General features: G+C 37.0%; 2 protein-coding genes and 2 long non-coding RNA genes across 6 annotated transcripts; all 4 read right to left on the reverse strand.

The window, feature by feature from the left end:
* Positions 1-5,259: 5,259 nt before the first annotated feature.
* Positions 5,260-6,256, reverse strand: LOC110941525. Its single transcript, XR_002594147.2, has 2 exons — positions 5,952-6,256; positions 5,260-5,653 (listed from the first exon to the last, which is right to left on the reverse strand). It is a non-coding gene; the product is annotated as an uncharacterized LOC110941525 (long non-coding RNA).
* Positions 6,257-8,805: 2,549 nt separating this feature from the next.
* LOC118492559 lies at positions 8,806-9,253 on the reverse strand. Its single transcript, XR_004894504.1, has 2 exons — positions 8,983-9,253; positions 8,806-8,883 (listed from the first exon to the last, which is right to left on the reverse strand). It is a non-coding gene; the product is annotated as an uncharacterized LOC118492559 (long non-coding RNA).
* A 2,335-nt stretch (positions 9,254-11,588) lies between these two features.
* LOC110941523 (lipase member N) lies at positions 11,589-17,207 on the reverse strand. 3 transcript variants are annotated; one of them, XM_035990750.1, is made up of 8 exons: positions 16,825-17,207; positions 14,965-15,138; positions 14,445-14,847; positions 13,973-14,322; positions 13,645-13,701; positions 13,516-13,568; positions 13,353-13,428; positions 11,589-12,721 (listed from the first exon to the last, which is right to left on the reverse strand). In XM_035990750.1, the coding sequence occupies exons 2-8, from the start codon at positions 14,970-14,972 to the stop codon at positions 11,797-11,799; spliced, it is 1,872 nt and encodes a 623-aa protein (XP_035846643.1). In that variant the 5' UTR covers positions 14,973-15,138; positions 16,825-17,207; the 3' UTR covers positions 11,589-11,796. The 3 variants fall into 3 exon arrangements, with proteins under 3 accessions (XP_035846643.1, XP_022038856.1, XP_022038857.1); XM_022183164.2 differs by lacking the exon at positions 16,825-17,207 and adding an exon at positions 15,844-16,264; XM_022183165.2 differs by lacking the exon at positions 16,825-17,207 and adding an exon at positions 15,757-16,259.
* Positions 17,208-17,776: 569 nt separating this feature from the next.
* LOC110941522 (60S ribosomal protein L7a-2) lies at positions 17,777-20,846 on the reverse strand. Its single transcript, XM_022183162.2, has 7 exons — positions 20,700-20,846; positions 20,528-20,572; positions 19,624-19,825; positions 18,680-18,849; positions 18,348-18,476; positions 18,172-18,264; positions 17,777-18,081 (listed from the first exon to the last, which is right to left on the reverse strand). The coding sequence occupies exons 1-7, from the start codon at positions 20,700-20,702 to the stop codon at positions 17,950-17,952; spliced, it is 774 nt and encodes a 257-aa protein (XP_022038854.1). The 5' UTR covers positions 20,703-20,846; the 3' UTR covers positions 17,777-17,949.
* Positions 20,847-22,408: the final 1,562 nt, after the last annotated feature.

Here is a 22,408-nt window from a genome sequence, read left to right on the forward strand (position 1 = left end):
TCATAAGTAAATTTCGACAAAGTGAACGGGCCTATTTCCAATGACAGTCTCCTCTGGACGATAGGTCTGAATCATTCTCTTCAAGAGAATATGGGTTGTGCCAAACACAGGACCAATCCTCTTTTTCTGATTCATAGTTCCATGCATCCTTTAAAACATCTGAGTCATAATCCTCCTCTGGGTTGGGGTTGAAACCAAGTTCTTCCACATCATCATCGTCTTTTTTAAGTGGCTTTGCTCCACTTTCTTTGTCGCTCTGTTTCCACACCACCTCAGCTTCTACATCATCACTGGCTTCAACAGCTTGAACACCGAAAGATAAACCTCCTTCACTGAGAGGATTAATGCTCTGTTTCGATACCACCTCTTTTTCCATAGAACCTTTGTTTGACCAGTCAATAGAATTGCCTTCACCAACATCCACCAGGTCTGATTCAACCTCTTTTTCAACATAACCTAACTGATCTTTCTCATCAGTTACCCTGTTTTGGTGATAGGAAAAAGGAAGTAAACGTTTCTTACCTCTATTTTCCATTGTCACTAATGCTACCTTTTGGAATCACAACACAAGATAAACAATTGTATTTATAGAACCAAATTCAAAAAGTTATCGTTTCAAAAGAATTACGAGCCATTGGGAAACAGAGAGAGTTACAGTGCAAGTCAGAATATAAGTAAAAAACAAGTACATCACCAAATCAGTACACACGACACAAAGAACAACCATGAAAAACATAACAGAAGGTAATTGAATGGACGAGGGAATGGAATACACTAGGTAATGGAATGGATGAGGGAATGGAATGGACCATTACCATTCCATGTCTTGTTTGGTTACTATGTGGGAATGGAATGAATTATTATTTGTATTGTTTGCTACGAAAGAAACACGAAGGAATAAAAACAATAGTGAGTGGTGGTGGTCGGTGGTAGTGATTGTGGGTGGTGGCGGAGAAGGTGATGGGTGGTCACGGCGAGTGGCGGTGGAGGCGGAGACAACGCGTGGCGGCGGCTGGTGGCGACGAAGGTGGCGGTGGGTGGCGGCAACGAGTGGCGTTGGCGGCGATGGTGATTGGTGGCGGCGATGAGTGACGGGTGGTGGCGGCTGTGGTGTGATGTCTGTCGTGAAGAACATGCAAAAACCGAGCTAAACTATGTGGATAGAATAAATCGGGTATCGAACCAGAGGAGTATTGTGGAAAGTGTTGCAATGTCAAGTATTGATTATCTATTACAGAAAAAGAAATCTTGATTGTGAAGTTGTTGATTTGCTAAATTAAACGAATTAAATTGAGTTTTTATCAATTGGAAGAACAATGGTTCCTCCGGAATTCAGATTCTCAGTTAGACTTCAATTATGTGTTTACTCAAAACACACCTAATTAACTGATTGTGACATTCACAGACTAAGTACTCCGATCAATACATAACGGGAGGTTATCAAAGGAACATCAATTACAATTACCAACCCTAATAATGCCTCAAATATATCCCAATTACTAGAACTCTCGGGAATTGAATGATTAAAGATTAAAGTTCAATAAAATGCAATTGTTTACATCCAGTTAATCGAATCAAAGGTGAAAAGCATCGAATGCTTAGATCACCGAGTTCATAAACAATCAAAAACACATAATATCACCTAACTTACAAGAATCCTCCATCCGGAGGAAACCACAAAGGAATTAGTCGCTCATCTCGCACATGTGATCTTCAAAAGCTTGAAAGATTGATGATTGCATGATGATTTCGGTTGATTGTGGAAGAATTATGATGATTGAGATGAGTTTTGAGAGCCAAAGTGATGAAGTATTGCTGCTAAAATCGTCGATGGAGAAGTGATCATGAAAAACTAGGGTTAAAACCCTATTATTCCCTCCATAAAAATCATTAACGTGCGGCCCTATAATCCCGCTGTAACCTACGGTACATGGACCGTAGGTTACGGTACACCTGTTTTCATCATATCTACTTAGCCGTAGGTGGAGATGCACACCGTAAGTCACGTTCCACACAATCTGTAGACTTTCTCATCATGCATACATGAACCGTAAGTTATGGTCCATAGACCGTAACCTACGTCGAGCTCTTCCCAGCCATCTTTAACTCCATTGCAACTTTCATATATTGACATTTAAGCCCCTGGACTTTGATCTTTCTTATTTCTCTTGCGCATTTACTACATTCATATTCCAATTAATTACCAAATAGCCCTTGAACTTTGTTACTTCGCTTTCTTCACACATCCAAGCCATCATTTTGACCCGAACAAGTCCCGATTAGTACCGTTGGCTGCAATTATCAATCTCAAGCGTTCCACTTCGTCTCTACACCCGTTAACTTCCCCGAATTAAGCAATTAACCTGCAAAACCACTATTTCTCGTAATTATCTTATTCAATGCATATAATTACTTAAAACCAAACAAAACACGCAAGATAAACATTTTAAAGCTCGGGTTTCACCCTCTCTATCACGGTGGCAATCGCGGTGGTGACAGAGGCAATTACAGGTTGTGGGTGGAGGCGGCGATGGCGTCGATGGCGGGTGGGTGGTGGCAAAGGTGGTGGGTTGAGGTGGTGTTGGTGAATGGTTCAAGAGCGGATGGAATGGAAAAAACAAACATGGGGGTGGAATGATTTTGAGGGAATGGAAGGCCCTATTGAATGGGTGATTCAATTCCATTGACCAACCAAACACCCATTTCTTCATTCCTTGGTAATGATCCATTCCATTATGCCTCTTATTCATGCATACCAAACACTACCTAAGTCTTTGAACTTCAACCCCCTTCTCAGCAACTTCCTTTGCCTTCAACATCTTTAATTCTGCATTCTCCCTATTTGTGCTCAACAGGGATAGTAGAAGCCTCTCACATCTGGGACATGAAATTGGAGGATCAATCCACCAAAGTAACCCACAGCCATCGGTCTGCAAATGTTAAAACCCAACATCATACCATATTTATTTAAGAATCAGATAGAAAACGACGATGAACAAAGTAAAAGTCACTCACACAGAAAAGAAATCTTCTGCTTGGATTGGCTTCTGTACATGATGTCCTAATGCAAGTAGCAGCACCACATGAGCATACTGCATTGGACCTACCACTCGTAGTGCTATTCCACGAACTTGCGGCTGCCATTGAAGTGGATGCTGAAGAAGATGATGATGGTGGCTGGCGCTGCTAAGAACTTGCAGGGTTTATAAAACAATTTTCAAGTTGCACTTTCGGTCCCTTAGTGGCAAAAACGTCTTTTAACATATTTCATAACGTTATAAACGGCAGTTTGGCCTAGGCCCTTAATTGTGAGCAATTGAAAACGTCAGGGACATGTGTTTTTTTTCAGAATAGGATCTGAATCTGCGAGCGGGTGTAAACCTCATTGACTAAAACTTTACTTTACGTATAAAAACTAGTAATATGATCCGCGGGCGATGCGCCGCGGGTCTGTTGCAAATATCGAATAGATTAGTTCATGCGTTAACCATATCAAAATGCATGTTTTGGCATACTTGGCTCAGCTCATTGTAACTTATATAAGTATCGTGATTGAATCAAAGCATAAAGTAAATTGAAATTACAATAAATGGTGTATAGAGAAATAACTGACATGTTTAACCATAAGAGGCTTATTATATGATTTTTAGTATAGAGATATAACAATAATATACTTGTAATTTTACCCCTCTTGCATTGTTAGGGGTCGAAAGATTGAGTAACTCGAATTTATATCGTCGAATGAAAATGTATTATACTTAACCATGCTTGGTTTGATACAAAATTTATGTTGAAACGTAGACCAACTGGAAACGTATATAAAATAAGCACGAAAACGTATTATATTTGGGCTGACTCATTTCCAATACAAAAAATTTTTACGTCTAAACGTAAACCAACTAAAATTTATACCGACACGTACATAAAAATACTTGCGTAAAAATTTAGTTTTTTGAAGTAAAGTCACGGAAATGATAAACTCGAAGCTTAAAAAGTCAAGGAGACCCATAAAATTTATTCAAGTTTTTATTGATTAGCTTTCATATGTTTTAATTTCCTTTTAAGTAACTTTTGGTACAGTTACTTTACTTAATATATAAATATCTTTGAAAATCAATTATGAGTCCAACTCGATTAATAATACGATTCAACTGTTTTGAGAAATCCGATAGGAGGGTGGAAAGGTAGGATTTTGAGTAGGAGTTTACAATTTTTATTTAGAAAAGCAGTATAGTTCATATAGTTGCAGAACTACAGAATTTGCATTACAATCTTTTTTTATATTGATTTGGGGTGAAATTAATTTATTAGATATTGCTACATAACATGCAAGGGACTTAAATTGTAGTATGTTAAAAGTCTGTGGTTGTCCATGTATAATCCACCGACTTTTCAATTTAAGATAGTACTAGCAATTAAACCCGCGCACGTTGCGACGCGGATACTCGCAAACATTAGCTTAGCGTATTACGCGTTCATTAGATTTCATGAAGCAAAGTGATTGCATTATATTACAAACTTCGGATCTTTACCTACGACATCATGAGACACCAATAAGTGAACGGACACAAATGCTTGGTAAACATACACAGGTCATCTTGGTCATCTTAGGACCCAACTTGCCCTACTTTCCAGTAAAAGAAAAGAATAACCACAATGTATGTGGACATTGCATAGATATATGCATAGCAATAAAATTAAAATAGAAACATATAACAAATAACAAAGCAAATATCAAAAGTGATAACAAAGCATTCGCAAAGTAAAAAAACTTGTGAGCAAAAAATTTATATACTCCAGAATTTTCATTGAAAATGCGAACACTATACATTGTTCACAACCAAATTGCAAATTATCATCCAAACTAAATTTTAAAAACACACCCAAGATGCGACTTGGAAAAAAAGTAAACACAATAAGAAAGAACAACAACCCGAGAAGGCCAAATTACGACGCAAAATACTTCACAAACTATAGTACAGTATTAAAAATAAAATGGGATATTAGATCTAGAATATTTCTAACTGCTGTATAAGAACAGTTGCAATAACTCTCAAAAGATAGAAAATGAATTTCATAAAGATTAACAAAAAGAGCATTACACCAGCACCTTGAATCTCACATTAGATTTGTGGACAAATAATTTGAGATCATTTAAAAGAGGTCACACAAACGAATTGATTGATAATTTACCCGTAATAACAAACTCTTAAAAGAGGTCACACAAACGAATTATTAATGTTATCCTGCTAAAAGGCATACCATAAACGGAAGACATGTTACTTTTTAAAGCATAACACCCAACATGAAGCGGATGACTGACCCATGTTTGTTACTAATGAAAACACTATAGTTAAGATATTATAAATCCATAAAAAAAAATGGACTACGAAATTTAAAATCCACCAAAATATTGAAAGACAGAAGATAAAGAAATCTCATCAAAAGGAAGCAAACCAATCTTCGTAAGACGCATAAGCTAACCGGATTAGTGTAAAACAGAAAAAATGCACACATGATGGATTTATGGTTGAGTGCCTCATGTCGTACGATGTGAGTTCTATCTGCAGGATGCAATACGCCGAGCTTTGTTCCGTCGTTCCAAAGCTACTTTGAAGTGACTTTTTATGCAAATAACAAACACGGATGAGCACTGAAATGGCAAAAAAATTCAAATGATACTTTTTTTACAAACGAAAAACATTAGATTCCTACATTTACTATTTAATTTTGTTGAGTACCATCGCAAGCATCCATAGTTGCTTGCTGGTCAGTACTATTAGCAACGAAAATCAAAACTCAGATCTGAGTTGTACACAATTACCTCTATATAAACAGAACCTTTTGACTTCAAAAACATTACTTAACATTTTAAACCAGTATTTGGGAGATAGATATGATCTACAAATTGAGTCAGAAGAGGCATGCATAACTAAGGCATAGTAACGTACCTGGCCAGAAGGCGTTTGGCTGAAGAAAAAAGGCAAGATTATAAGCGGTTGTGGTGGTGGAAGGCGGAGGGATGATACCATGGCGGTGGAAAGCGGAGCGGTGGTGGAGGAAAACCGAAACTGAAACAGTAGGGCTGAAGGGAATATGATTTGATATGGAAGGGTAATTTCGTAATTTGTCGGTGAATGTGGTCACCGACTTTGTGCTTTAAGATGTAGTAGAATAGAATAAATGTGTCCCTGTCAAATGTGGTGTGATTGATTATGGAGTCTTCTGCACTACATGACCACCTACCAAAGTTTTCAAGGACCTGCGAAAATATCGGCACATGTTTATTGTCCTATAAGTGTTTTAATTTAGCTTTTGTTTAAGGTTTAAATATACATGAATGATACCAACTGGTTTTAGGTTAAGTATAACTTTAATTACAATGATCCAAATGAGTTACAATATTCATTTGACAATTCAACTGTATAGACTTTATATTTTGGTACATACAAGGTAGGATTATTCGTAAAGATTTAACAAGTGTTGGTCGTAATCGTATGACCTAAAACGTGCAATAAGCACCAAAATGATGAAAATGTTAAATTCTTGTGCTTATGAGTTACAGGAACAAAGCCATGAGGCGATAATCAAGGTGTTTATAGCTTGAGCAACAATAACCAAATTCAAGACAAGTACATACATAGTGTTTCTGAAAGAAAGGGTACATCTAAATTGCTTTGAGTTGAGTATTCGTTGTAATGTTACATATATGTTTATTATACTATTTCTCTCTGCATAAAGCGCCTGCTCAAGTTATTGACTCATTGGGAAGCTAAATGTCGGTGGGGATTTAAGTCTGAACTACAAAGAATCCCTGGACCTTGGAAACAAGTGGCGAAAGCAATTACGGAAATATAAACGGCGGGCATAGAGGTTGAAAAATCGATAGTGGGCGTTGTGGGGAGGGGATCCAGCGTCTTATTTTGGCTGGGATATAGGGCTCGGAGGAGACTTTGGCAGCAAAATTTCTAGCTCTTTTTGCTCTGGAAAGAAGGAAGATGGCTGTGGTGTCGGACCGTATGATAAGGGGGAGTTTGGGGTGGAATTGGGAATGGAGTAGGGAATTGTAGATGGGGATGAGGCTGCCCAGATGCATCAGTTGTTACATTGAATGATTTTGTGGGGTCTGATGAATGGCGATGGGTTCTGGACGGGTCTGGGAAATTTTCGGTTAGATGCATAAAGAGCATCTTGTCCTGCATAGATATAGTATTCCGGAGTATGTGCACAGGTGGAATACTTGGGTTCCAAAAAAGGTGGGGATTCTCACATGGCGGGCGAACCTCGACAGGCTTCCGACAAGATGTGCGTTGGCAAGGCGAAATATAAATGTTCCAAATGTTTTATGTCCTTATCTAAAAGGTCCACCAAAAGAATGTTTTGAAACATTCTTTTTTGGTTAGATGTGCATAATATTGTGAGGATTGAGGCTGCCTTATCTAAAAAGATAATATAGAAAACATTCTTTTTTGGTTAGATGTTTAGCTTACAGAATACCTCTCTACCTTAATTAGCTTCCCCTCAATTTTCACAATGTTCAATTGTGGATAGGTATTCTTGCACGGGTAATGACAACGGTTAGATGTGGTCACGGCCGTGAAACCCATCCACGGCTGTCGAATTAAATGAAGTTTCTGAAACAGCAGATTACGTTATGATTTCATGCTGCTGGCTGTGATTGTCTAGCAAGTCGTGAGTCAATGGTGCAACCTTCCAAGTTCCGCCAATTTATGTGTTCTCTATTCGCAACCTTCTAGATATTCATATAAGCCTTCCTCCAGATTCGTTAAAATATAAAGCGGTGATTCTTACCACTTGTTGGTGTATTTGGCGTGCGCGCAATGACGCCATTTTCAACCACAAAAGGGTCTCAATACAAAAGCTGAAGGAGGTGATAAGAAGTACAAACTTGTTGTGAAGACTTATTGCATGACTACATAACAAACTGGTTTGGTTTTGAACGCCGTGGAACGCTACAAGGCGTGAAGGTCCAGGAAACCGAGACTATTAGTTTTTCTTCTAAAAAACACTTAATAGAGAACACAGAAGACAAAGCAAAACACCTTAAGAAGGTTGCCATATACAGGAAGTGCTATAGGTGACGCCTCAGACCGCTTCTGGAACGCTACATAACGTAGTTAAAGGTGTTAAAGGCACGCACCTAGGTGAGGCAAGGCGCAACAAAACCGCCTTGAGTGCAGCAAGGCGCAAAGGTGCATTAGATTAAACCAGAAAAGCCTGAACCGGCACAAAAATCGTCTGAACAAGCCAAAAGTAGTAGCAAACTTTCTGAACCAACCAAGAACCAGTCTAAAACAGCAAAAGAAACAAGCCTAAATCAGCTAAAAATGGTCTTGGGCATACGCTTTTTAAGCGCCTAGGCGATACGCTCATCCTTTGCCTTTAGTGTGCCTTGATCCTTTAACTATCTAGCTCCCAGCATTCGAAGCGTTTTTCCCTACCAACTCACGCTTTTTATAACCAAGCATACAGGTCGTGTGACCCGACAACTAGCCTAGCATCGGGCCATTTATCTGTAATAAGGATAAATTCCTCAACTACCTTGGTGGGTGTATCACCCTATGTATGTAAACTAAAGCCATTTAACTGTTAACAGTATAATCTGAAAAATATTGAGGTTTAATAAACAACATGAAGAATTCGCTTGAATTCATATAATTAATTATAGGAAATTATGCAATTCTGCTAGTTCCAAATCAAAACCCAAAAATCTTGTGACAGATGTAACAAAATATTAAGGAAGAGTTGAACTACTAACTGACTAGCTCATAGTGATTCTTCTTCTTGTTCAAGTTGATTTGCTTTCTGTTTCTTCCTGTTGAGTTCTTGCTCGTAATTCCTCAATCGCTCGTCCCACTTCTCCTGCAAATTTCAAATTTCAGATAATCGGAAAAACCCTAGATAGATCAAGGGGGAATTGACGAATGTAGAAAGAAGATTGAGAAGTGAAATAGAAGTGACCTTGTAGCTGATTTCAAGGCGGTGCATAACGTAGAAACCAAGACCACCGCCGACGATTGTCCCAGCCATGATCCTCACGTATCCCCATGCCACCGACCTCACCATTCTTCTCCGCTCTCACAGATCGTCTCTGAAACGGACGCCGCCGTTGTTCTTCAATATTCACTGCTCCGACGAGCCCTTGATGCAATAAGGAATCTCAAACACCTGGAACTTTGTAGGTACTCTCAACACTTTCGGCAAAATCAGGGGCGCCGCTTTGTAGGTAGGGGGGCCGAGCCTGTAACTTTTCGCTTTTTTTTTAAACTAGAAAAAAAAAACATAATTTCATTAAAAAAAAAATTACAAAGTGCCAACGCAAATTCTTCTTTAGGTGTCCACAATTCGACCTTCTTAGGAGCACGTTTTTCGGTCTCATCCTTCTTTCGATGCCTTCTCGATCGTCCACCTTTTGAGGAAGTGGGTTCAGCTTGGGTTTCGGGTACGGATTCGGTTTGGATTGTGTTTTGGGTTTGGGTTTCGATGCCTTCTCTCTCTTGGTTACACGTATGTGATGAGTCAAAAGTAAGGCTTCTTCTCTATCAAGCTACATCCAATGTATAGATAACATAACAACTCATACAACATACATAAGCACAGAAAACACTTTATGCATAGATTACAACCATCTATTGCCCAAACATGTTGCAAATTTATAATATATAATAGTTTTCGACCCCCGGTTTATAATTTTTTTTTTAAGTATATACGTTTTTGACCCCTCGGTCGGAAATCTCAAGCTTCATCGCTGGACTAAATGGCACATATACGATTAGGGTGATGGGTACCGGGTACCCTACCCAAACATTTAACTAAAAATTGTAAAGAGTTCAAAAGTGTGTTGTTCTAGCTAAAGGCAAAATTATTTTTCGAATTTATTCTTTAGGTGTTTGAGATTCCTTATTGCATATACGATTAGGGTGTTGTTCAAAAGTTTCTCAGGTTTGAACCAAAGCAAGGGAAGTATTTTAAAATATTTGTTGTACATTTGCCGTTAAAAAAATGTGAGTAAATGGTTTGATTGATTTGGTTAGGAGTTGGCTCAACACCCATCACGCATTCACGCCCGTTAGTCCCTTCCTCTGACACTCATCCTCTATGGTGTCCTTTAATGGGTTAGCCCAATGCCTAACCCTTTTTAGGGTGTCTGGTAATGACGTCAAGTCACTACATATGGTCTTATAATACTTTTTAAAGAGTAATTTAGTTCAAATTTTAGGGAAAATACAATATATAAAAACTAGTAAGAAGTTAGAACGAAAAAGTAACACAAATACAAATAAAAATAAAGTGCTAACAAATATCAAAATTACATCATTTGCTCAAATCTCCCTCTTTCATAAGTAAGCGGATGCCTTTATATCCTTCAAAACATTATTGGCTTGCATACTAATGTTGTTAAAGACTTATCATTTCTAGTCTTTCAAATAAATCGCATGTTTAATCTTTTTATATGCCTTTGGTAGATCCAACGGCATCAGAACCTTGAGCATTTATGTGACTGAGTTGTCTTGTATGTTAACAATATTGCACCAACTGTTTTTACGTCTATTTTTTCATTATTTAACAGTCCCGTTGTAACACACGGATCCAAAATGACTTATCATTTATTTATAAGATGGTAACGCCTAAAAGGTTTATTATAATAAATAGATTGATTATAAATTTGTAATAATTCTATACTATTTTAAAACATAAAGTCGGTGGCAAAAGCCACCGACCACCAATAAGTTTACATTTCTGTTACAAACTAAAATATATTCCTATAATAGTTGGTTGAGAATATGTTCGATCGCAAATAATTTTCTTTTTTTTTTCTTTTACAATTTCATTATAAATTTTTAGTTTAAATTACTTTGTTTAAACTATATTACGTATCGTTCCTTTACGTTAAAGAAACTATTTTAACGTACATCTTGGTATAAATTTGAGTTGTCTATGTTTCGACGTAAACATTTTTAATAAAAATCGAGTGTGGATAAATATAATATAATACCTTTCCGTTAAAAAAATCATTTTACGTGCGCAATTTTTACGTTGTTGTCGGTATAAATTCGAGTTATTCTACATTTCGGCGTAAATTTTTTTTGGAAAACAAGTCATGTAAAATTAATATGTTTTTATACTTATTTTATGATTGTTAATTGCTTCCTAAATTTTGTTCTGAATCGAGTGAAATTTAATTGTGGTTTTTTCCTTTTTTTAAAAGCTCTAATTAATATCTTTTTGTTACACGTATATGTTTTTCCTCTATACCCGCTATGTTTTCTATGTATGAGTCGAGTCACCTATAATACGTTATAATTGTACGGTATAAATTCGATTTACTTTACTTTACGTTTTGATCCAATCACAATGCTTATGTAGGTTACATTAAGTTTAAATGGATACGTCGAAACACACGTTTTTGTGTGGTTAGCGCAACACATAACATTTGGACTAATTCATTCGATGTTTACGATATTCGAAATGTGTGATGTACCCGTGCCGCAACGCGCGTGGGCAATATTACTAGTTGAAATGATTGAAAAAAGTTTATAAGAATTGCAAATGACTGGACCCTTTTTAATCACAAACTCTAACCAAACATCTCCATCCTCTTAAAATCATGGATGGAGAAGTATATACATATACACAAACACCATATCGAACTTGTAGTTTTACAAAAGTTATGACCTTGCTAACCATTATGCAAAATCATACACCATATCAATAACTAAAATAATAACATAACAATAATAATATACAAAACCAAGAGATTTCACAAGTTCATCACTATATAGACATGATTTCTTCTTTCCTCTTCAACTTCAACGTCTTATGCTTCGATTCCACAAGCAGCAAACGTGACATAACATATTCCAAAAGCTCTTCACGATGAGAAAATGTAAAATCCAAATGTGCATACTCAAACTGTTTATAAGATGCATTCACACCTCCATCTTTCATCAACCTATAATGATGTATAATCATAGATGGAAGTATCACCTTATCTTTCATACCCGCCACAAGATCAATCGGTACATCTATCAAGTTATACCGCGCCCCCAAATCCATCGGCTCGGGTGAACCATAAACTTTCATGTTAGCTTCACGGCTCCCATAATCAAACATCACGAACCTCTTCGCGCGTTTAATCTGCGCCAAATGGCGCGCCACCCCAAAAGAAACCCCGGGCATATCGTTCATGTTGTAATGCGGTAAGCCCATCACTCCCACCCAGTTTGAACTGTCGCCCCCGACCAAGTAGCTCATTATTGTTTGGACTAGCCCCCCGACCGCAGGGTAGTTTTGGAGATCGCGAGCTAGTTTGTGAACTATCATGCGAAAAAACCTCGTGGGGATGTATAATCCGGGGAAGATCGGGTTTAAAATGGGAGCTAGCCAGAGACATACGTATTCGATTACAGTGAAGAAGAAAGGGGAGTCGTGATGGAATCCGGCTGGGGATAACATTATTGATCTTGATAAGCGGTGAGGCTTGTTTTCGACCCGTCGGGTTATGATGTACATTAGTATTGCGGCTCCTCCTAAACTATGGCAAATCGCGCAGAGTTTGTAAGGTTGATCACTGTTTGGTTGTTCGCTTGTGTCAAGTTGGGAAGATGATTTTAGTTCTTTAGTTTTCACTTCGTGGATCTTCTCGACTAACGCTGGTAGATCTTGGGTTCCATGTTCGTTGATCGAGTAACGCCAATACCTATAAAAAGACGTCAAAATCACTATTTCTACCAGGCAAATTGGATTTTAATAATCTAAACTATATACTGCCAATTTAATCATGAGTAAAGTACACGGATAGTCCCTGTGGTTTACCAAAATTTTAGATTTGATCCCTAGCTTTCCAAAAGTACACAGATGGTCCCTATGGTTTGCACTTTGTAACGCATTTTGTCCCCAACTTTTTCCAAAAGTAAAGGGATGGTCCCTGTGGTTTGCCCTTCGTAACGCATTTAGTCCCTAACTTGGACATGCTAAAACTTTTAAAATATGTTGGATGGGGACTAAATGCATTACAAAGTGCAAACCACAGGGACCATCCCTGTACTTTTGAAAAGCTAGGGACCATTCGTGTACTTTACTTTTTAATCATTGATGGTCTTTACTTTCACTTTCCTAATGGCAATCCCACTCGCAAAACGATCATAGATTTACAATTTTCACTGCGAGCGAAAATCAAGAGTAAACCTATAATCATTATGCAAGTGAGATTGTCATTGACAGCGAAAGTGAAAGTTAGGAGTGCCTTTGGTTAAATTGCCGGTATGGATTATTATCGACCAATGAGTTATAGTTTGGATTATTAAAATACAATGTAGCAACCAACTTACTGTCGTGAAGTCAGTTTCTTGTTGACGTGTTCTCTAGAAACCAGACCACGAAAGTTGCCAAGGAAAACATCGTATCCTGAAAAAGAAGACAAAGTTTAACATTTGTGTTATAAATTATAATCGTCGAAGATACTAAGGTTTGTGGAAGATATAGATCACATACCATGATCATAAGCTGCAAAAGCGGGAGAGCCAACAATGCCATTAGATACCCAACTGGAGAGGAAGACCCGAACCGTGATTAAACCATGATTGAAACACATTAACAGTTGAAAATGTATGATCACCTTACCACATAGATGAATCAAAAACACCATGTTGGAGATACACAGCCTTTTTCGAATCGCGTCTGCAACAAGGATTAGAGTATCGTTAATCAAACGAAGCTTGTAGATCCAAAACTGATGAGTTTGACAAAATAGACTCGACTTTTAAAAATTTCCAATCAACCAGTGTTTGACACGTGTCCTTTGCCACATGGAAGTTTCTGGTTGGCAGTAACAGTTTCTTAATTTTTTTGTAAAAAAATAAATAAATAAATAAACGTCAAAGCTATTTTGTCGAACTAATCACGACCATTTTATGATTTTCCGAAACCCAAAACATTTCTAGTTTTCAACCTTGGAATTCTTTCGAGAACGAGAACATATCCATCTGATGTTACAACGTTAATCGCTTCATAAGGGTACCCGAGCTCGGTAATGACATCCCGGCATTTTCGAGAATCTGTATTTAGGGTATTGCTTAAATTGGTTTTCTTTTGGGTTGGTGTAGGATCAGAATCAGCAAGAGTGGCGGTGGGAACGATGGCATCTGAATCATCATTATCAATCTTGCGAGTACCACTTGAAGAAGACGACCACCTTAATAACATCCTTAAAGACTCCAACGGCGAAAGAAGACAACGAGTTGCATGATGAATAACATCAAATATGGTTTCTATAACTATCTCTATTCCTAGATGAAGATCCTGTTGATATAAAAGAACCCATGTAAGTGTTCAACCCGAAACTAAAAACCGATTATTAGTACTTCAAGCCATAATATAATCAATTTTAAAACATAAATCCAAACACCACGAACGGAACAAACCTCTATAATCCCACGTCTTCTATCCGTAGCCCGTTGAACAACATGATCAATTCCTTTCTTGGCAGCATTTGCAGACGACACACGTTTATGTTTCGTAGTATGCGCCCTAACACCTTTATTGAAGATTCTTTTACAGAAATAAAAGGGTATCCCAAACATGATTCTTGCAGGAATCAAAAGAAACATGATGATGGACATCAACCAATGTCGTCGATTCCTTTCGCGCTTCGCAAAGCTCGTTGCTCTCGAAAATATTAAGTTTGGTGTTAAGGGAGTTGCAGGACATATGTAAGCATCATCATAATCGTCTACATCATCTTCGGCTGAATGCTCTCCACTTGATGATAATGAATCAAAATCCACCGATAGTTCATGAACGAATTGGTTAAATGACGACACCCCACTACCAAGAACACAAACCAATGTTTAGATCGTATAAAAAATTTGATCCGCCATCAAATCTTGATCTAAGAAGTAGTAAGCATTTATGAAGAACATGTTGATGATCAAGAAAACTTACTTCTCCATCCATCTGGGAAGCCGTGGTCCACGAACTTTCGGTCTAAGCTCCCAGCCTTGAATGCCTTCAAGGATGTTAGCTTTGCCAGGCAATATAGATAATAATACTGCGGATAATCCATTTATCAGCCTCAGTATGTTGCTTAATGTTTCATACGTGATCGTCTTCACCGACCTAATATACACACAAGATCTCAGTCAAACAAACAAAAAACCCTTTGAAATCATAGACACTGCTAAAAAACAATATTCGTCTAGAAAACGGCCTTTAGCGACACATTTCCGACAAACCTGATATCGTTGAAAAACTTTCATAATATATTTTTCGAACAAACAAAACCAACACGTTCCATTTTCATGGATTTCGGACGCAAAGTTTGACATGAACACACGATCAAACCAATTCATTCATGAAAACATACGAATTTTGTTGATAAAAACAACTGAGACATAAAGAATGCTGCATTTGAATATAGAGAGATTAAGAAACCAACTCTTTTGTGACAGCGAGAAAGTTGTCAACGATTCGCTGCATGATTTGAATTTTCGCACACTAGATTAGATGACCGAGAGAAATCATAATAAAACCGTCAGGAAACAAGAAAGTTTTTGATTCTAGAGATCCAGAGGATGAAGAAGGAATCATATGTCCTACAATCTACAATGAGTATTAATTTTTATGGCCCTACGTAAACTTCTCATATTTGTAATGCTTTTAAACACTATATTTGGAAATTTTTTAACCACAATTTCTAGCTGTGACTTCCGAAAAGAACATTTAAAACCATATTACCAAATCGGTAAGTTTGTGTTGATTCACCAAATCACCAATCAAGTGGTGGCACCCAATCAAACTTGGCCACGTAAAAGCATGGGTGACCTGAAAATTCCAATGGCTGACATTTATCCCCCGTCAGAATCTCCCCCTGCTACAATCCGTAGTCTCCAGATTCATCGCCTCCGGTTCTCCGGCAGTGGCGCATCATTAAAGCAATCAGCTTCTTCGGCCGGAGGGTTATCCTTCAGCTTTCGAGAAGCTATAACAGCTTGTTTGGCGCAGAGAAACAGCAGTTTAATGTGATCAATTATGTGGCGAAACACGTCTTTACGGTTATGCAAAGGGTAGGGTTTGGGTCATTCCAACCCCATTCCCGAGTATACCCAGCCCAAAATCCGCCGGATATCTATCGGGTAATTACCCATCAGATTAAAAATACTTTTTAGGTATACCGAAAACCCGATCTATAGTGTAACTATTATTAATTTGATGTTTCCCCAAAAAGAAAGGGTTCAGTGGTATAAATTAGGGGTAACTTTATAGAAATGTAATTAACTTTGTCAAGTGTTCCAATTAAGTCATTGAAACTTTTTTTGTCTCTCTAAAGTTACTAATGTTTCATTTGATGTTCCAATGTTATGTAATTATCAGGTTAGCAGGTTACTAGTGATGAAGTGTCAGGTTTCATAAAAAAAATTAATCTTTAATATGATGTGTAAATAATGAAATGGATTTTTCAACTTAAAAATTTAAAAAGTCATATTTTTATAAAAATTTGAAAATCTCATTGATTCATCCTTAACCTCCACTCATCATCATCTTCATCTACTGCCACTCACCACCATCTTCATCGGAAATAAGATTTGGCCGGTTTCTGGCAATGAAAAAACTATCCCGCTCATCTATTCTTTATCTTTTCTATTATTTGAACTTGATTTGTGAATGTAAATATATTTTGTTAAGTCAAACATTTGTTGTATATTTGAAAATTTCCATCTATCATTGCTGTAACTCACTTGCACACCCATGTATATGTATATTATATATATGAATTGAATTAATGCAATTAAGCTTTACACTTACCTTCAGTATCATTATCTACACATTTAAAGTTTCTACACAGTGGCTACGAAACCACCATCTGCCGTCATGAGACCACCACCACCGCTGACCACCTCCGCCACTGACCACCGTGAAAGCCCTAATGTCGCCGGAGAGATCGACTGCTACCTCCGCTAAACCACCAGAATACCAGATCTGAAAGCCCTAATCTGGGGGGCGTTGTTTGGGTCTTTTCCAGTGGTTCGTTTCATCATAAGGGTGTTTAGACCATAGTCTTCAAGGTCGGTCGCTGGTGATTTTGAACAGGGGGGCTGAAGTGTTACTGTGTTGGGGTCTTGGAGAATGGAGACGATGAATGTTTCTGGGTTGGGGTGTTGAAGTGTATTTTTTGTATATTATTTTTGTATGCATTTACTTTGAATAATATCAACATAAGAATTAAAAATAAATAAAAGAAAAAAAAAATGATAACCTGATAACCTGGTAATTACACAATATTATAACATAAAATTAAAGTTTAGTTACTTTAAAAAGACAAAAAAAGTTTGGATGATTTAATTGGAACACTTGACAAACTTGATTACATTTCTATGAATTATTTGATGTTTCCCCAAAAAGAAAGGGTTCAGTGGTATAAATTATTTAGAAATAGCTATTAAACATATGTTTCAAGTTTTAGAGTAAAATATTTATACAAATGTCTGGTATATTTTAGACAGCCGTCACGTATATAATTAAAATGCTCTCATGTCAATCTTTATAACGTGGCAAAAAGAAGCCATTCCAATTCCAAACATACATGTAACTTCCAAAAACCAATATCACGTAGTACCCGTTATGAAACTTATGTGCCATATTTATGTAACTTTTTAACACAAATGGAATTTTGAGACAACTAGATTGCAGCAAAGTTAGTTGTACCATATTAACTGTGAAGTTGTTCTAACTAGTCCGGATTTCAAAACAATAAGTATTACAGAAGGTAAAACTGGTTAAAATTTTCTGGAATTGAATCAACTGTCACAGAACCAAAAACCAAACACATACAATAAGAAGCATACATGAGTATTGACCTCCCAAAGGGAGAACAAGATTCTTAAAAAGTAACAAAATGTTTCAAAATCTCAAAATATTACCAAATTCAGCCTAGTTCATTCTCTGAGCAGCCTCTTTGGCAAGAACTCTCTCTTTTGCCTTGGTCTTTGCTTGTGATTTTGATCCCATTATTCCACCACCCCACTTCTTCCTGTACTCTTCATACTTGTCATTGAAGTTTGCCTAAAACATCAAAATAACAAAAAGAATAATTTTAAATCAACCATAACTTTACAATAAATAAAAGTTTATATAAAATCACTTGAGATGTACCTTGACAGCCTCCAAAATCCGGCTGAATTCCATTTTATCTTCGTTCTTGACCGTAGTCAAGCACAGTGCTGCAGCGGTTTTCTGGTGAACAATCTGAAAATACAAAAATTATTTGTTTTTTTCTAACTGAAACAATGAAAGTAGAAAAAACTATATATAATATGCAGAACACGTACGGCTCCTAATCGTGATTTCCCTTTCACAATACAGTAGGGGATTTCCATCTTTCTGCAGAGTGCCGGAAGCCAGACAACCAATTCAATTGGATCAACATCATGGGCGATTATTACCAGTTGCGCCTTGTTCTACAATGAAATATAAAAAGCGTTAAAACGTGTAACAAGCAGATAAAAAAAATAGAAGGTAGCAACTACCCGTGCCATGTCTAATTTGAGCTGTTAGACATAAACAATTAAACATAAACCCCAATTGACATGTTCATAAGTAAATTGGTCCATATTGATTGATACCTCTAGGGATGATAGATTCTAAGAGAAAGTATAAGAACCTGCTCAATTAGGTAAGTGACATGGTTCAGACCATACTTGACAACAATTGGTTTCTTAGCTTCAACCGTTTTCCCATCTGACTCAGCCTGCGCTCTTTTTAAAAGACGTTCTTTCTTTGCAGCTTTATCCTCTGGCCTGTACTTGAGTAGCATCTTGAACAATGTAGTTGCTGCAAATTTACATTTCCAGAAAACTCAATAGCCGATTAAAAATTTATAAACATACAAAAGCATGTACAACAAAACTTCCATTGCCAATTCTAAATCATATAAAATTCAATAGCCGATTAAAAAATTACAAACATACAAAAGCATGTACAACAAAACTTCCATTGCCAATTCTAAATCATATAAAACAACATTTTCAGTAAATAGAATATAGGCCACCAGATAATAAAAATTGTGTATGCATCCCATTATCAAGTTGCAATATTGTAGAACTACGTAGGGGTGTTCATAAACGACTTAAACCGAAGCTAATCAGCCGGAACAGCATGTTTGGTGTTACATTACTTAACCTTACATTTTTAATATGCAGTTATGTATATGTCACAACGCTCAAAAACCGACTGATCAATTTAATAACTAATGCAAATATTGATAAAAAAACCGAGCCTGCCCAGCCAACCCAAACGGTTTGGATTGGCTATTTCAGAACCAGTTTAGCCCAGAAACTCCATCAAAACAGATTGAACCGTCACCAGAAAGTAAAAAAGCCATAATACTAAATATGTAACCCGTGCAGGACTAGCAAAGTGGTCATTTGAAAAAAAAACCAGTGGTGTGTGTGAAGTCTAGTAATGAATTAACAACAAGCTATGGGAACAAGCAAAAGCAGTTAGAACCTAATCACGAAAATGTATGAACGCATTTAAATTTTAACACAACTTAAGGGTCTACCTTAATAACACAACCAATAAAAAATACAAACAAAAGATTGATACCAAGATTTTTGTCAAGGGTCTTGGTAAACTGGTTCAAAGCTGGTGGAACCTTCAAACGCTGCTTGAGGATCCTCCTCTTCCTCTGAATTCGAACAACTTGTGGCCATCTTACAAATCTGTGCACATCCTTTTTAGGAGGCAAAGCTCCACCGATTCCAAACTGCTTTGGACGTTTCTCAAACAACGGATTCACCACCTTCTCCTGAACACACACCAACAATTACATTAACTTCAAACCGACTACAAAATGGTTAACGTTTGTTCAAAAAACATAATAATGCGAAATCAAGCTTCTGAAAAAGAATGAATCAGCTTCAAAAACGACGAGGTTTGCTCAAAAATCTCATAATAATGCAACATCAAGTTACTGGAAATGAATAAATCAGCCTAAAAAGGACACCGTTTGTTCACAAATCGTAATAAGACAACAGCACGCTACTAAAATAATAGAATCGAATTCAAAAACGATGTCATTTGTTCAGAAATCATAAATAATGCAACATCAAACTACTGGAAACAAATGAATCAGCTTAAACGGTGTCGTTTGTTCACAAATCATAATAATGCAACATCAAGTTACTGTAAATGAATAAATCAGCCTAAAAACGACACCGTTTGTTCACAAATCGTAATAAGACAACAGCACGCTACTAAAATAATAGAATCGAATTCAAAAACGATGTCATTTGTTCAGAAATCATAAATAATGCAACATCAAACTACTGGAAACAAATGAATCAGCTTAAACGGTGTCGTTTGTTCACAAATCATAATAATGCAACATCTACCTACTGTAAATGAACAGATCAGCTTCAAAAACGATGCCGTTTGTACAAAAACCATGATAACGCAACATCAAGCTACTGGAAATGAATGAAAACACCAAATCAATGTGTATACATACCGTTTTCTTCTTAGTTGCAACAGTCTTCACGCCTTTCTTCGGAGCCTTCAAGTAATAAGAAATTATAGGTGTATGATTAGCGTCAGAGAACAAAATCGACACTAAATTGAATTAAGTTTATGACGATTAACATTTAGTTAAAATTGCAGGTGAATTGAGGTAGATTACTGACCATTAGTGGAACTTCGAATTCAAGCGGCGATACGGCGACAATGAAGAACCCTAACAGAAATGTATGTGTGTTGCTTTTACAACGAAGATGAAGATTTAAGTTTTAGGGTTTCGCAGATCTCCAATTGGTGTGGGCTTATTTGGGCTTGGTTTAATTCTCGGTCTAAGCCCGGTCATACACAACAAGACTTTAACAAAAAAAAAAAAAAGAAAAAAAAATTGTTAGAGGTGCACAAATCGGGCATTGGGCATATACCGATTTTGAGTACTGGGTATCGTATTACCCGGATCGGGTATAGAAACGGGTTTCGGAGAGAAAATAAATAGGTTTTTCGGTTCCGAGGTTTTGATTGGGTAGGATTGGTATAGGTTTAAATCTTATATGTACGCAATAAATACCTGACGGGGTAGGGTAGGGTATGAAATCAAGTTGGGAATACCGGTTTTTGAGTGTTTTTCAACAACTTTAGGGCTCGTTTGGTTTGCGGAAAGTTTTTGTAGGAATTGGAATTTAAGAAAGGAATTCGAATTTGTATGAATTGGAATGAATTCCTTTGTATTTTTATATTATGTTTGGTTTGCAAACTTATAAAAGGTAACGGAGTGTTAAATGAATATCCTTGATAAACGTTCCTTATTTAAATATATGGGGGTTATTTGGTAATTATATAACATTCCAAAGAAAAGTTTGAAATTTCATTAAAGGAGTGAAGGAAAGTTAAAATCCTATGATTGAAGGAATTTAGAGAAAAACATTCAATTCCATTTTCTTGTAATGCCAAACATTATTTATAATGGAAAACAATCCAATTCCAATTCTAATTTCATATGATTCCTCGAACCATATTATTTGAAGGAATTTGGATGACAACTTTATTTTGATCAATAAAATAATCCATAGACCTTTGAATAATCACATTCATTCCCTCTTTAGCCTTTTTTATATATTTCATTTTCGTAATTTCATATTACGAACTAAGAAATTTAGAATCTTATGTGATATTATAAGCCATAACCGTGAAGGTGTGAGTTCTTTGCTCCAAAGTACTATATATCGCTTAGGGTGGGGGGCCGTAATACTTGAATGAAAGCGGGTTGGGTTGGGTTGGGTACTTGTGGGTACACCGCCGCAACCTATGCAAGTTTGATGTGTGGATTAGCTTGCAAGTTCTACAACCCGTAGAGGGGAAAGCTAATTGGGTTACGAGTTCCACAACCAATGAGAGTGTCCCCTCACTTTTGGGTTGAAATGAGGTGACAATATTATTGAAAGGTGATATGGGTACTTGGATTATGTTAAATATCATATACCCAATTCAATTGTTTCATCCCAAAAGAGTGCATCAACCAAACAAGCACTTTCTAAAACAAGAGTCAAAACATGGATAGACAGTTTGACAGACAACCATGGTAGTTTTGGCATGACATCTGGATAGGCAACTGGTCGCTTGCTTCTCGGTTTCCATCCCTCTATGCAATTGAATCTCAGCAGTTCTTTGCATTTGGGCTTCGCGATCTTCTAACAATCCACAATACTACTCAGGCTCAAGAAAGAAGAGAGGCAGTTCAAGGTGTCATTCTGACCACCATGTGGTGTATCTATCTGGAGGATGCGACACAAGATGGTGTTTGAGTCTAAACTGGCGTCTTTTGCTAAGGTTGTGGAAGGGGTTAAATCTTTGGATGACTTTTAATGTTTTTATGTAGTTG

This window comes from Helianthus annuus, chromosome 5, assembly GCF_002127325.2.
Source record: "Helianthus annuus cultivar XRQ/B chromosome 5, HanXRQr2.0-SUNRISE, whole genome shotgun sequence".
Classification (NCBI taxonomy): domain Eukaryota; kingdom Viridiplantae; phylum Streptophyta; class Magnoliopsida; order Asterales; family Asteraceae; genus Helianthus; species Helianthus annuus.

Excerpts from the sequence above, each read along its gene's own strand:
- LOC110941523 (XM_022183164.2), bottom strand. The coding sequence starts at position 15,866 with ATGTCAGCCATTGGAATTTTCAG. Across the intron at positions 13,569-13,644 it reads GTTTTTGATTCATCTATGTG|TTGGGTATCTAATGGCATTG; the intron begins GTAAGGTGATCA and ends CTTCCTCTCCAG. Across the intron at positions 12,722-13,352 it reads AAGAAACTGACTTCACGACA|GTATTGGCGTTACTCGATCA; the intron begins GTAAGTTGGTTG and ends GTCTTTTTATAG.
- LOC110941522 (XM_022183162.2), bottom strand. Across the intron at positions 19,826-20,527 it reads TTGCAACTAAGAAGAAAACG|GAGAAGGTGGTGAATCCGTT; the intron begins GTATGTATACAC and ends GTGTGTGTTCAG. Across the intron at positions 18,265-18,347 it reads GGAAATCACGATTAGGAGCC|ATTGTTCACCAGAAAACCGC; the intron begins GTACGTGTTCTG and ends TTGTATTTTCAG.